Raw genomic sequence first — 15,562 nt, 5'->3', positions numbered from 1 at the left:
GTTTTTATTTAGCTGTATGGTGGACATTTTGTCCAGTAGGATCCTATGGGAAACCGTGTCAAAAGCCTTGCTGAAGTCCAAAAAAATCACATCAGCTGGTTTCCCTTGGTCCACCATACGGGTAATCTTATCATAAAAGGAAATCAGGTTAGTTAGGCAGGACCTACCCTTCACAAACCCATGCTGGCTGGGACCAATGACTGCTTTGTCCCCCAGGTGCGCCTCAATAAGTCCGAGAACCAACTTCTCCATGATTTTACCAGGCACTGACGTGAGACTGACAGGCCTGTAATTGCTAGGGTCTTCTTTCTGACCCTTCTTGAAAATTGGCACAACATTTGCCAGCTTCCAGTCTACTGGGACCTCTCCAAATTCCCAGGATGGTTGAAAAATAATTGATAGAGGTTCCGCGATGACTTCCGCCAGCTCTTTCAGCACCCGGGGATGAATCCCATCCGGACCCATGGACTTGTAGGGATCCAGGTGGAGTAGCAAATCCCGCACACGTTCAGGGTCAGTTGGGAGTTTGTCATCCCCACCGTCCCGGTCCTCCAGCTCAGGGCACCCTGGGTCCCGAAGCCCATCATCGGCATTGAAGACAGAGGCAAAGAAGGCGTTAAGCGTCTCTGCTTTGCCTACGTCATCGTCTGTGAGGAGACCTTCCCTATCAAGGAGCGGCCCTATGTTTTCTTTAGTTCTCCTTTTTCCATTTACATATCTAAAAAAACCCTTTTTATTTTCTCTCACAGACACAGCCAGCTTCAACTCTAGCTGTGCTTTGGCCACTTGAACTTTCTCCCTACAAACACGAACAGCATCCCTGTATTCTTTCCATGACGCCTGGCCTGGCTACAAACACGAACAGCATCCCTGTATTCTTTCCATGACGCCTGGCCTGGCTACAGAGAGTGTAGCGAAACACTCTCTGTTTCCGCAGATCATTTCAGCCCTCAAGCAGAAAATGCAGAGACGTTCTTGGGCCCTTCCATTGATGCCCATAAGGTGTTTTTCATTATTGTTTGTTTACAGGAAAAAAAAGTTGCTATCTGTTTAAAAGCTGTTGAAACCTTGGAAGCAGCCATATAGTCTGCACAAAATGGAATTGCCTTGGATGTCCTTTCCATATCCTTAAACAGCTGCTCACTTTTCAAGTTAAAAAGCATAACTCTCTTTTACTGAGGTAAAAAAAAAAAAGAGCTCCAGGCTATCTTTTTCACCATTGTATATTTCACCGAAGGTGCAGGAGTTTTCCTATATTTAGTTTCCCATTTATCTTTGGCATGAATCACCACCTTTCATTTAGCAGATAGGCCGTCGATTGGAGTTTTCCGGAGGAAAGGGTTTGTCTGATCCTTACACATTCTTCAGCCCTGAATGGAGACTGAAATGAGCTAAACCAGGTGTTTCAATGATGTAATTCCCTTCTGCTTCCAACGCTGTTACACTTTATCTGACATGGCTGGATGGAAACTTGGTGGTTTTGTCCAAGTACGTACCTGAAGCCTGCTGAAGCATAATCAGACCTCTGCAGGCCTCTGCTTTTCTTATTAACTGATTACATGTAGCCAGTCCTCGGCTTATGGTCTTTTAGCTGTTATTTTAATTATGCAATCTTCCTTTTTGGAACAGGGTATTGAAACAGAATCAGAGCATGATTCAGGTCGGTTTCATATACCAGACCTGTGAGGGGAAAAATAGCTGTTCTGGAGGTAACTGCTGCAGTTATCCCCAAATTATTAAGAAAAACATGTGAGTGAGGACAAAGTGCTGATTGTAGTGACTTCAGAGCCAGCCCCCCAGATGTGGGCAGCAGTGCTCATGCTGCCAGTTGCTGTTTGGCTTCAGGGTCCCTCCTTACAGCAGACCCTATGCAGTGGGCAGATGTTTCATCCTCATTTCCAAGCAGCTGAGGAAGTGGAGAGCACATGGTGGAGTCACGGTGCTGGGACAAGCCCCCAAACCTCAGGCATGGTAGGACAAAGTGCTGCCAGCACAGTGCAGGGCACAACAGCACGTGTAATGCTGAGACCCAGCGAGGGTGAGGCTCAGAGAATTCCTTTTTTTCTCAATAGCTTATTTGTAAAGTCCATTCGGTCACTGCATTAATCTCTGTCAAATTACAGCATTTCCTGGAGTTCCTTGAAACACTTGCATTTTAAAATATGTATTGCTAGGTTTGATTGTTAAATGGCTGCTACAGGTAGGAATAGCCCGGGGCTGCAGAGAATGCAGACAACAAACGGAAGTTAATTAATCACTAACCCAGCTGATACAGTAATGATGCCCAGCAGCAAGTTGCTAATCATCAGAGGGCCTTGTTCACCTCTTTGACATGTTGGGGCTGCAACAGCCTTTCGTTTGCTATTACACGTAACCGTGGAAAAGGAAATAAAAACTGCATGAGCATGGACCAGAACCACAACTCCTAATGGAAGCTAGAAGTTACAACAAACTCCCCTTTGTAAGAGAGGCAGGGCGGAGGCTGGAGAGCACATCAGCACGTCTGTCCTTCCACGAGGATGGTGGCTGCGGCGTGGCTGTGTGCACACCAACCATCTGCTGGGCAGTCTCCTGCCCATGGGTTTTAAAGCAAAGCTTTGATCAACCCATCTCCAGGTCTGACACAGCCTCACTCAGGAAGCAGGGTGTGTTGCAGTGCTGCCCAGCCTCTGCAGTTGTGGCTTCTGCAGTTGTCATACGGTTTTGTAGATGTTCTGCTGATTGTTCTTGTGCACACCATTTGTGACAGCAGAGGTTTCTTTTTCCTGGCAAGCCAAGAATGAAATGCTATTTCCAGTACTCGTGACTGGAAATGAGGAAGCTACATGTAGTTGCTGCTATGCTTTCTGTAAGCTGATGGCACCCACTGACGTGCTGATAACTAATCTAACAGCACGTACCAGCAATTCACAGGAGTAGCTTCTGATGCCACCATTCACAATAAAGCATTGCTCTGTATCCTCAGAAAAAAATAAGATAAAAACTACCTGTATGTGCAGTCTTCCAGGTGCACAAGCTTTCCGATATAACTTTAACAGCATCCCTGGCAAAGTGCAAGTATGAGTGAAAGTCAAGTAATGCTTTCAGGATTAAGGCAATTGGAAAAAAGAGGTTCTTCACATCTCTGTATTAAGATTGGGACTGTAGTTCTGGGCGCATAGACTGCAAACAATGTAAATATCTGAAATCCACATTCTTCTGTGTAAGGAAATGTGAGGACCTTCGGACTCATGTCAGAAGATAACTTCTGGAGTTCTTGTCATACATTCAAAATGAGTGATTCCCTTCTACTTGCAAGTGCACAACTTCCCAGCAGCAGTTGCATTAACAGAAAAGTGTATTTTATTACAAGAATAATGTTCCTACTGGTGCCTTTCGATTTAATTTAATAGGTAGAGGAATGGATTAGAGACAGCATCACAAGAACCATCAGAGAGGGTCATCCCTTCTCTGATGGCTCATACAGGATATCTGATTTGGAGATTTCTGTTCTAAGCAGTGGAAATAAATGCTGTGTTTCTGAGTTCTGTATTATGCTTATTTTTTTCCAGGTTTTATAGCAAGGAGATCTCATTTGACATGATATTTCCTTTATTACGGTAGCATAACAGCCTCCAAATATCCTTGTTTTTGTTTCTTTCTGCAGAATGGTCTACCTTCAGAAAAAAAACCTTATGTCTTTAATGGTGATTTTGTTGACAGAGGGCAAAATTCTATGGAAATACTTATAATCCTGTTTGCATTTCTTCTTATCTACCCCAATGATGTACACTTGAATAGAGGAAACCATGAAGACTATGTCATAAACTTGAGGTAGGTTTTAGGGGTTGGAAAGGAGGGGGTATCTGATCATTATTGGAAATGTTGGAGCTTTTGGATCCTGCTTTAGCCACTGTGCCAACATCTGATTTCTAAAACAGAAGTAATGCTTTATTGGGTATTCAGGTGGAGCTTTGTATCTTCAAGATGTTGGGGGGGAGAGAAGCAAAGTACACCCTTGTTACACACAGACACACAAACGAAGTGCTTGTCTTAATCACAGCCCATTGAAGTCAGCGGGTTCATTGGAGCTGCCCGACTACCAGAGCAGGGGATGGATGGAAGGACCATATTTTAGTTAAATCGTGGGCTTTTTCCACAGCATAGCCCAGCCATGAGAGTGCAGTATGATGGAACCAGGAAAGCAGGAGCTGAGATGTCACTTAACTTCAGACTAAGATGTCACTTCCCAAAAATAGTGGGGGATGGACATGGTAGATGATGCTGTCCCTGGAGGTTTTGAGAGAATTTTTACACAACATTGGTTAGGTTCCTTTGAAAATTCTAATATCTAAAAGGTAAAACTGTTACGCTATTCATTTAGATGGGAAATAGGCTGCTTAAAATTATTGGTCTGGATGCTGTTTCTGATCCCTTATACGCACAAGAAATCAATTTAACTCAATTATTGAGATAAAACAGAAGAATGCACTTTTAAACTGAGGTGAGACAAATGACAGGAGGAAAAGAGGGTTGGAAAATTCCTGGCAATCACTGTAGTGCAGAAAATTGTGCAGAAAGGGCATACTAAAACACAGTTCATGATGTTGTTCTATTTTCAGATATGGCTTCAGCAATGAAGTTTTGAACAAGTATAAGGTAAGATTCTTCCTAGTTTCCCTGTATTTTCTTTTAGTCTTGCACATGTAAAACGAAACATGTCTGAACAAAGAAACTTCAAACCAGTTTATTTAGGTATAGTGCAGAATGAGTTTAGTAATGTAGTTAAAATGATTTTGGATTTTCAGTGGCATAACTGACAAAACAGTTCAAAGTGTTAACAGTTTGTGCTCAGTGATCTGTGGGATGAAATACATAACATTGGTGAGGCCACTCAGGAGCACACAGAGAGGTAAATGAAGTGCTGGAGAGACTTCTGAATGGCTCAGAGTAAATTTCGGGTCATATTTGTCGGTGTTGCAATTTGGGGTGTCCCCTGGGTGGAACTGTTCATGGTTGCCAACACCTCAGCAAAATCTTGAATTTAGAAGCAACAGAATCTGCCTGAAGTAGGAACTAATCCAAGAGTACACTTTGCAGGTCTACGGGAAGGTAATCTTGTATCTTCTGCAAGATGTCTTCAGCTGGCTTCCCCTTGCCACTATAATTAATAAAAAAGTACTCATTGTACATGGAGGAATTTCAGACACCACAGATCTGGATTTCCTGAATTTACTTGACAGAAATAAGGTAAGAGAGCGTATTCATGTGAGGGTACTTTTTTTTTTTCTAAAAAAAATAATTTAGCAGTGCAAATGCTAAGATCAAGTTGTTTGCATGAGGAAAGGAAATAGCTACTTTATAAGGCAAGTAAGGAAAAAAAGGTCCTGTTCTTTGAAATCAGTCTTTAGAAGGGGAGGTTTCAGTAGGTATTGGGAGCCAATTGTTTGGCTGCTGTAAAATGACATAGGTCTTTTGACTTTAAAATAGTTGAAAACACTTCAGATACTCCTTCCTGCGGTGATGACACGTTAGCCAGAAAGTATGAAAAGTACGTAATTCTCAGGCATTTCTAAGCACTTCAGAAATCAATCTAACCACACCTTTCTAGAACCGCCTGTTGCGGGGCTGTGCTGCTGCCATCTGCTCTGTGTGGGACGTTCTCCACCTTATAGTGCTCCCATGGCAGCACATGTGGGAGAGTCCTTCCAGCAGGAGCAAACCTTGGGACCTGGTCTTGAGAAAACAGAAAGTACTGCTTTTCATAAATTTAGACAACAGAGGCATCCAGGTGTTTTTTTTTTGTTTGTTTGTTTGTTTTCTTTTTTCCTGGAATGGTGAGCAAGTACATCTTTTTCAAATCGGTGGAAAATGGTGTGGGGTTTGGTCTGGAAGATTTATAAAACTAGAGATACCTGCTTGTAAGCTGGGTGCTTAGGCTCCTTATATGCAATGGAGATCCAGGAGATCTGGTGGAGATCCAAGTCTTACCACTGCTCAGGTGTAGGTCTCCGGTGCTGTTCCTGGAAGCACTGCCAAGGCCCGGGGGGATTCCCAATGGCCTCTGGCTGCCTCTGCACAAAGTCTTCTTCACACGTCTCCTCCGCTGCTCTCCTCCAGGTCTGGTTCGTGTCTGTGCACCTGGTGCTAATTCACAGATATGGCAGAGCTCCCCAGATGGCACGAGATACCAGTGTTTAAGCAGCTGAAAATGTGTTCCTTGTCACTTCTGGCTGTGCAATCCAGAGCTGCTGCTCTTACTCTCGTGATTTCTAGCACAGAAATAAGTGTTTTACCAATCAGCCAGGTGCAGCTCAGTTTGTTTCTCAAGGATGTTAAAAAGGGCGATGAGTACGCCTGGTTATCTGCGCCCAGGCCCTGCTGACTGAACCAGTGCACTCTGAAATTGGGTGCCTAACCATGGATACAGGTGTCTCAGCCGCGAGCCAAGTCCTTCCCACGCTTTCCCCGAGGCAGGGCTGGGCACGTTACAGATGCACTGCCTACCCGTGAGATCCACAATTAGCAGCAGGTCAAAGTTGCTGCCTCAGGAGAGCATCGGTAACGAGCCGTGCCTGGGCCACAGCTCAGGGCACAGCCACTCAGGGCCGACTGATGTCTTTTAATTGGTACAGCTGGCAACTGACAGGTCTTCAGATGCCGGTCGGTGCTCTGGGGAATCATTCGTTTTCTTTGTTAAATAGTTGAACTTTTTTTGGTGGTGGTCTGGAAATGAGATAGTATGAGAAAATATCCAAAGAGAAGAAAAGATACCCCCCGGGGGAGTCTGTGTGAATGGGCATTTGTGGAGCCACAGCACACGACTCCAAAAAAGCAGATCTCTGCACATACTGGAGGAGGTTAAATTTATTTAACAGTGAAGGGACTGAAGTAATACCTTATGAACTTTATGGTTATCCTCCTGATACTCCATTGACTTCATCCAAATTAACCTAGCAGCTTGCTGTTGTATGAGAGCAGTAGTGAGAGTGGTTTGACCTCAGTATAATATACCTGTGTTTTTTCAGTCTCCAGCGAAGCTGGGCACTTAAGTATCTGCCCTGAGCCCAAGTGCAGTCCTGGCTGTGTGGTGAGACCTGGTGACTGCATGTGGCTTGGAATGAGTGATGGCTTGTGACAGGAACACGAGAGCACTGCTGAACAGGCTGGTGCCTGACAGATGTGAAGCACGATGTCTGCAGGTGCAAACACCTGCAGCTTCCACCAAACATGAGAGTTCAGGACATCACAGGACTTACAGACTGAGTATGGGAAGGGGGAATGGATGTGCCTTTCAGCTGGCATCTCTGTATTGTTATGCTCTGGTAACTCTTCCAATATTCTGTGGGGTTTTATTGTTTGATCAGTTTTGTTTTTTTTGTTTTCAAGTTGAAATCTTTGATGCGGCCACCAAAGTCAGAGGCAGACAGAGAGGAGCAAGGAAAGGAGGGAACTCCAACAGCCAGACCCAGCACATATGCTGCTAACAAGCATGTCACAGGGAAAACACGCGGCGTCTCGCCAGCGGGCTTCACTGAGCTTTCCCGTCCACATTCACAGCCAGGGCCCACCCTGAAGGAGTGGAAACAAGTAGGTGAAGCCAAAGACAGACACAGAGACCCCTGCACAGCAGCAGCAAGGGCTCTCTTCAGAGGGCATGTCTGAGTCTGAGGGGTCTGTGTCTGAATACAAACCATCGATCTGGGGAGTATACTAGCCAAATATTCACTACTTAAATGTTTTTTGTACACCTGGTAAAAAAAAAGGCTTGTGATTTTAAGCCTTGGAAGGAAGATTTACACAGTGGTTTCTGTTCTCAGCTGTTAGGAGGGGGAAACTGCTCTGTATGAGATGTGTTTGCATGCCCTCATGTGGTTACATCTGTTCGTACATACGTGGTTGTCAGATTAAATAGGTCAGGCTTGGCAATCAGTTGTGATTGTACACACCTTTGTTTGGCTGTGGTTTTGGCAGCTGAATGCTGATAGCGTCCGAAAAAACCCAGCTCCTGAGAAAAGGTTGATTACTCAGAAGAGGAAGTTTTTGTCCTCTGGCTGTTAGTTCCCCCTTGAATATTAGAGGCAATACAGAGCACATGCCATGCTGTAATTTAATAAATTGTGACAATTTAGAAAGCTTAATTTGCACAGCAATTTACAAGCTCAAAATTGAGTTGTGTATATGATTATTTTTCTGATCTTCCCTTCTGACAGCTGCTTTAAGGCGTAGACAGCTTTGCTTTGCCTCTAGATATAGAGCAAATCTCTCTCAGAAAATGTGATTTCCCAAGATCTGACCTAGAAACTAACGTAAATTGCTGTAGGAGCCCCCCCAAATCTGACACTCCCCAACAAATGGGAAGTAGAATGTTTTTGCGTAAACCTATTCTAGTGAGGCTTGAGCCATTTTGCCCAATGTTTGGTGCTGACTAGAATTAGCACGTTTAAGCCTTGAGAATTCATCCACTGATGTCTCTCGATCCTGCTAAAATGCTGATAGGTGAAATCTTGTTTTGAAACATGGGCTAACTAAACACAATAAAAGGCAACTCCTGCCATGTTTAGAGCAGGTATTCTCAAGCTTAGTTTAGGTAAAACCACTGACACAGGTGGCTGGCAGGTCCGTGCTGAGAAGCAGGAAATGCCTCTCACATGCATAGGCAGCTTTTGCTCTCTTTGCCCACGCACCATTCCTGATGCACCTACCAAGGCTGGAAGCTTCAGCTGTGAGAGGAGGCACATTGCTGAAAAGATGTTTCGTCTGATAAAGATAATGCAAACTGTGGATAATGGTTTCTAAGAAAAGTAGAACAGAGGTCCTAGCCCAAAGGAGTGCACTATTGAAAGAAGAAAATGGGAGGCCTGTTTAGGACCTTGTTAGCTCAGGTGTGTTTTCTCCCTGTACTGCAGGGGCTTTTGCTGTGATCCCTAGTTCAGGCGTACGTAGCCTGTCAGTCCTTGCCTACTAACAGTCCTCACTTGAGTTTGCTCTTTCCAGGTCCTGGACATTCTCTGGAGTGATCCAAGAAAGCAAAATGGCTGTGTTCCAAACAAGCGTCGAGGAGGAGGTTGTTGCTTTGGCCCTGATACCACTGCCAGGCTACTTGAGAGGTATAATCTGAAGATGTTGATCAGGTCCCATGAATTTAAGCGGGAAGGCTACGAGCTCACTCATGGCGGGAAGGTAAGGTGCTGCCATGTAAGGCAGAGATCTCCCGTGAATTTCACAGGCACATCATTTGTTAATCAAGAAAATGAGTGACTTCTTTAAAATGGGTTCGGGGGAATTGTGTGCCAAATAAGTAGATGTTAGAACAAATTACAGAGTTCTGACAAACACAGAAGTCTCTACAGCTTCAGGGAGTGGGGACTAGCTCATTACTCATGTGAAAACAAATGAACGTCAACAAAATCCCTTAGGACAGCTATGTGTAAATACAGCATAAGAGATGCTTGTAGGCTCTAGAAGCCTTTTAACTCATTTCTCTTCTGCCATTGCTCGCTGACACGCTGTATCAAGATGCCAGCAAGAATCCTGAAAACCAGCTCTATCTTAGAAAGACGTTTCTGCTACAGTGTGCTATCACACTGCCCTCTAAACTGTGACAGGCCGAAAACACAAGCCTGGAGCTCTGACTTGAAAAGTGCAAGCAGCTTGATGAATGACATTATTACTGGTTTCTTGTTTTAAATGTTGACACTTCATTTTGTAACCTGCAGGTTTTTCTAAGATCAGTTTTGGGAATCAGTGTCAAGAAGAGTTGTTCTGGCCAACACAGTTTCTCTTTTTCCTATGATCAGGTTATCACTATATTTTCTGCCTCTAACTATTATGAAGAGGGAAGCAACCGGGGAGCATACATCCGACTGAATCCGGATCTGATTCCTCATTTTGTACAGTATCAAGTGAGCGAGTGCACAAACAAGCAGAACCACTGGGAGAGGTAAAGATGCGTCGTTGTGTGTGCAGTGAGTGTGAGCACCTGCTGCAAATCCGTAGCTTCATTTTACTTGGACAGGCATCTATTTTCCTTGTTTTTCTGTTTTCCCATTTAAATATTAGTACAGAAGACAAAAATGTATTTTAAGTGCTCTGACTTAGTTTCCTGAGAAATTCCCAAAGGTAATTAAGAGCTTAAAACAGACAATTGTCAGGGACTCCTAAAGAGCCTATCCCTATCTGTCAGGTCTGCTTTAAGGCTGAAGTGTTAATCTGGAGAAATCCTGTTATGAATGGAGTCCAAAAAGTTTATCATTACAGCTTTACCATGTCTAGCACTGTGGTCAGATTTACTAAAGCAAAGCAGCTTAGAATTACCTGCATAAACTTGATTATCTCTTAAGTTCAGCTTATTCTTCTGGGGCTTTGTTTTGTTTTTCCCCAGTGTTGCCTTTTAGGATGACCCTGATGACACTTCACGTTAAAGAACAGAAGAATTTGATAATGAATGTTGAAAAGCATAAACTGCTGAAGGATTAAAATCCTTTAATGATCGGCTTTTCATTTATTTTTTTAATTCTAGGACAAAAACAATTGAACGTTCTGCCTTGCAAACCTTACGAGAGAAGATTTTTGCTCACAGGTCTACACTCACTGAGGCTTTTGCAAAGTATGACTGCAACAACACAGGTAATGCTACCTCTTACGTGTGCATGGGGGCCTGCTGGCCTAAGGCTGGAGGGAGGCTGAGGCTGGTTGGTGACACACTCTCATTCCTCCCAGGAGAAGATGGATGCTTATCCCTAGAAAGCAACTTGGAGGATGGGGTGGGAGGTTTAAGTATGAAGGAAAGAATTGGAACGCATGAGCAAATAAAGAAGCTCGCTGGGCAGAGAGTTTGGGCAGGAAAATCTGACTCCAGAAGCCCAAAGGTCAACACCTTCACACAGGAGAGTCTTCAGAAGATGTCAGCCAGGGAACTGGGGTCTCAGAGGAGGGGGGACTGGTCTTCTCAGTCTGGGAGCTATTTGAGTAGTGTGGCAAGGGCACTGGTGGACACACAGTCATGCATCAGCTGAAGAAAAGTCAGTAATAAATTGATAGATGAACCTTTTGTGTAGGAACAAGGCATTGATGACTTCTAGCACAAATACAGCTTTTCCTCCTGATGGCTTCTCACCTGGCTAGGTTGTCATCTGTGCCCCTAAAATGGCACTTGATAAGGTGTTGGTGCTGGTTCCCTGGCTGCCAAACAACAGATTAACATATTTCTGTCTCGTTCACTTTTCAGCCACATACTTCTCTATAGGTGCAACTCAGCTCATATCTGAAGTGCTCTTCATAGAATAATTTGTTTTTCTCAAGAAGTTTTAAAACCTGATGACCATCAGAATCACAAAATTGTTGCTGTTGGAAGGGACCGGTGGAAATGTTTAGTCTGACTTTGCTGCTCATTGTTAAGAATATTTTTATTCCCCAGCATTAGGAGAAAATGTTTCTGTTCTGTGATTTTTTTAAACAAAGTCAGAAGGCATGCTGGTGTCTGATTTGTGCTGCATCATGTACCATACATAACCATGAACAAATCTTCCGGCAGGCAAGATTTCTGTCAGTGACTGGGCAGCAGCGATGGAGTCTGTCCTCTGCCTCGAACTGCCCTGGAGGACGCTGCAGTTCCATTTAGCCAAGATAGATCCAGATGGAAAAGTTGACTACATGTCATGTTTTCACAATATGGAAATAGCTCAATCTACAGAAGAGGTAAGGAGGAAAATGCCTCTTTGCAAATCTGAGAGGAACAGCTTTTTGCAATTTGAGGCACAAGATGGTGGTTTGGCAAGTCCCTTGGACATCTACATCTGAACTAGCTACCTAGCTTCCCTTTATAGTCACTGGAGGGAAATAAGTACTTCTAGGGCACGAATCATCATTCCCTGCTAAGGTAGAGTCTTAAAATAGGTTGGATGAATCACACGCTAGAACTGCTTCCTACTTTCTGGTGACTCTCAAGGGCATTTAGATAAGGTAGCTGAGGAGATGTGCAATGAATCCTACCCAGAGCAGCTTTGCAAATAAAACACAGAACCAATTGTGGCACCTGCAGGATGAAGTCACAGCTGGAGATGGTTTGGAGATGTTTGACCATCTATAGCTGAGGTCTCTTCTACAGAGTCCACTTGTTACTGGGAGACTGCATAGTGGTTTGGTTCTTAGCTCTCGCCACCATTTTTCTAACATCGAACATTTCACGTGAGTGCATGACATCGAGCATTTCCCTAGATCATCAGTATTTCCACAAATAATTATTGAAGGTAGGAGGTGTGAGGTCCTTCACAGGACCCTCCCCCACACACACACACACACCCCCAGAAGTGACAGGTTTTAGCTGATTCAGGGCAAGACAAAATATCATCTCTTGGAATTCAAGCATAAGGATTTTTTCCTAGTATTTGACAAGTTAAACTGGGAAAATAGATTTGCATAGTACATATTCTGTTAGCTAAACTAACTCAAACCCAAGGTCTGAATTGTTCCCTGTGTATGATTTCAAAACCAGGTTCAGCCAGCTTTGGTTGAAACGCTGTGCAAATACAGAAAAGATCTGGAGATAATCTTTAACATCATGGATGAAGATCAGTCAGGTAAGTGCCTGTAACTTCATAGCACCAGCCCTAGAAAGCCTATACTAGTTATCTTTCCCCACTGTTTCCTCGTTAAGGCTTCTATATATAGAAGAACCAGGGGTGATGTCATTTTTCCACTTTAGTGAAGACTAATTTCAGCAGTCAGGCTGTACCCATATAAGGGACAGCGCACAGAGCCTAACTCAAGAAAAAAATCTCACATACTCAGTTTCCAGTACTGGTGTCACTTTGGGGGGCTTTTTCTCCCTTCTCTCACTCTCAGTATTTACTGCTTTCTTAATTCTACTGTTGAAAGCGCTAGCTCATTGCCTGCAGTAAAAATGGACTTCAGTCAGGAAATCACAAAAAACACACAAGCCACAGTAGGCAGGTAACTGTCTTGCAGTAAAGGAGCATGCATGCATGTATGTAGGAAGGGGAAACAGCCCTGGAAGAAGCAATCTGCTATCTGTCTCCTTTAGGTTTGATTTCTTTTGATGAGTTCCGCAAGACCTGGAGAATCTTCAGTTCTCACCTGGGAATTGACGCGTACGATGCATCCGTTGACAAGCTAGCCCAGAGCATAGACTACAACAAAGACGACTACATTGACTTCAGCGAATTTTTAGAGGCCTTCCATGTGGTTCACAAACGAGACAAGAAGCCAACTAATGAAAAGGCAGAACTTCTTGCAGGTTGTCATGGAAGTTCACCTTCCTGTCATGAGTCACAAGCAGCCTGGGAACCCAATTTCCACACTGAGAACCAATAAATGGTAATAAGTGTTGTGATCACTGTTTAGCCTGTTTAGTCCCGTCTGGATGATGTATGTCTGCTAGTAATGAGACCAGAAGAGATAAAAAAACACCATCTACAGTTTTACTGTGTCACTGCCACATCGGTACCTTACAATTTATCTCCACTCTTGGTTTCATCTCCTCCACGTATGTTATCTGTGAATATTACCAAGGTAGCACCTACAACCTCATGGGAGGAGAAACTTTGGCACATTTCTCTCAGCAGCCCTTAGAGACAGCTGAGAAAGAGTGTTAATGACCACAAGGAACATATCTGTCACTCCTTGGGAATATAACAGGAGCAACCGAGGCTTTCCGTGAACTGACTATCCAGCCCAGGCAAGTTAAAAAAGAAAAAAAAAAAAAAAAAAAGATAAAAAAACACACTATATCATTAAAATAGGAAAACAGGTAGTTCTGCATTTAATCTCTCTCTTTGCATGATGCAATAAAATTAAAACATTCCAGGTCACTATGTATCCTCTTCAAAGTTTACAGACCCAACTTAAAGGGTCTTATTTGAAAGGCGTTTACACTTGCAATAGATTTGTTCTTGCCACTTGTTACTTTTGCCTACATTTGTTGGGGTTTGGGGCCAAGAAACAGTCATAACCTGTCACTTTAATGCTGGCTAAATCCACAGCATGTTAATAGAACATAAAATAGGTCCTAAAATAAAGCTTTAGCTTTCACAGTAATGTGGGTGCAGTGTCTTTTTGCCTTTACCTTGGTAGGCTACACATATTAGAGTACAACACTTTTTGTCTGAATTTGAACTGTATTTCTTTAAAATCAGGAGATGAGTAAGAACACAAAAGTAATAAAAAGTTTGATACTCCTGAACCTCAATAATCTTGCATACAGTTAAGCATAAAATCTTTATCAAGTAAACTGATAAATTCTGCAAAGGACTTTATGGAAAGCAGCGAGATGGAAGAGCCCAGTGTCCCATCTCTCCCCTGTATTCCCCTGCTCCAAGCCTGTGAGCCAATATTGCCCTTCCTGCACCTAACTCCTCAACATGACTCACTTGCATATTACACTCTGAAAGCAACACACTGATATTAAGTGCAGCCAGATCAGGAACTTTTTAAAAAAGACATTACCTTAATTCTTCCTTATTAAATACAATGTATGCAGAGTGCTTTCTGGGTTGTAAACAGTTCCAGCCTAACCAGGCTTTAAAATTTAATACTGAACCATGAGGTAAGTAGGTAGTTTTTAATAACAGTTTTGAAAATGCAAAGGAAAAAAAAAAAAAGCTATAGCACCCTTCCTAATAATTTATCATTACAGAATACAATAGCAGTCCAAGCTTAATATAGTGCCATCATTCCTAAATCTTATTTTTAATCAATGCAGTATGAAATACTTTTCCAGACATATTTTGTAAATTTACAGATGAGTGACTAAACATGCACATCCTTATTTCTATTCGCTGGAGTTGGGGGGGTTCTCTAATAGAAAGACAAAAATCATAGTAAAGTTTTAGTGGTATTGGTAATGTTAAATGTATATTTATAGAATGTGACAGTACAGATCTGGAGTCCTCCTTTGCCGCCCCCAAGAAGACAGGACATAACAAGGGTGTGCAACAACATGGGAGCTCTGAAACATTGCCCAAACCCTGCAGCTTGGATGTGCCCCTCTCACAACGTGTTCCTGAAGCCACTCTAGCATTAAGCTGAAGGATTAAGTTGAAGGACACTTGCCTTGATGAGAAGGGACGCTACCAGTAAGGTCGCAATGCAGCGCTTCACTTAGCATACACTGAGAAGAGGCTTCTAGGCAGGCAGCGCTGCAGCCCGGAGGAGCTGAGTCATCGAGCCAAAAGAGAAGCCTGCCCCTCAGCTGCTACAGGCAGACAGGAGCCCCCTCGCCTCTGACAGAAGGAAAGGTTATAGGAGGGGGGAATAACTGCAGGGCACACGATGCCAGTGGAGACTACAACTACAGAAGCCACTGGAGACTACAACTGGAGTGGGAGACAGCCCAGCTACTTGTGTTAAACCCACTGTTGGAGCTGAAGCTCTCCCGTAACTATCATCCCTGTATATATATAGTGTGTATATATATATATAGAGAGAGAGAGAGAGAATATATATATATATATATTCCACCTTATGCAGGGGGTAATTAATGCCACAGCTGAATCAGGCCGTAGCAGTGCCCAAACTGGCCCTACAGGTGCCATCAGCCTTCAGGCCTAGCACCTGGTGTGGG

The 15,562-nt window shown here is 43.4% G+C and overlaps 1 protein-coding gene across 7 annotated transcripts in view; it reads left to right on the top strand.

Moving 5' to 3' along the window:
* Nucleotides 1-14,037, top strand: part of PPEF1 (protein phosphatase with EF-hand domain 1) — a 38,985-nt gene extending 24,948 nt beyond the window's left edge. For 5 of the 7 annotated variants that reach the window (XM_035323053.1, XM_035323275.1, XM_035323205.1 and 2 more), the window contains exons 8-17: nucleotides 3,647-3,813; nucleotides 4,602-4,638; nucleotides 5,080-5,229; nucleotides 7,369-7,569; nucleotides 8,977-9,162; nucleotides 9,780-9,922; nucleotides 10,502-10,608; nucleotides 11,516-11,679; nucleotides 12,476-12,560; nucleotides 13,025-14,037. In XM_035323053.1, the coding sequence (XP_035178944.1) occupies nucleotides 3,647-3,813; nucleotides 4,602-4,638; nucleotides 5,080-5,229; nucleotides 7,369-7,569; nucleotides 8,977-9,162; nucleotides 9,780-9,922; nucleotides 10,502-10,608; nucleotides 11,516-11,679; nucleotides 12,476-12,560; nucleotides 13,025-13,314 (1,530 nt within the window). In that variant the 3' untranslated portion in view covers nucleotides 13,315-14,037. The remainder of the gene's footprint in view (nucleotides 1-3,646; nucleotides 3,814-4,601; nucleotides 4,639-5,079; nucleotides 5,230-7,368; nucleotides 7,570-8,976; nucleotides 9,163-9,779; nucleotides 9,923-10,501; nucleotides 10,609-11,515; nucleotides 11,680-12,475; nucleotides 12,561-13,024) is intronic. The other 2 variants (XM_035323337.1, XM_035323383.1) reach the window with 2 other exon arrangements.
* Nucleotides 14,038-15,562: the final 1,525 nt, after the last annotated feature.

Source organism: Oxyura jamaicensis, chromosome 1 (assembly GCF_011077185.1).
Source record: "Oxyura jamaicensis isolate SHBP4307 breed ruddy duck chromosome 1, BPBGC_Ojam_1.0, whole genome shotgun sequence".
NCBI lineage: Eukaryota > Metazoa > Chordata > Aves > Anseriformes > Anatidae > Oxyura > Oxyura jamaicensis.
Note: the sequence above shows the minus strand (reverse complement) of the source record. Positions and strands in the feature narration are given on the sequence as shown.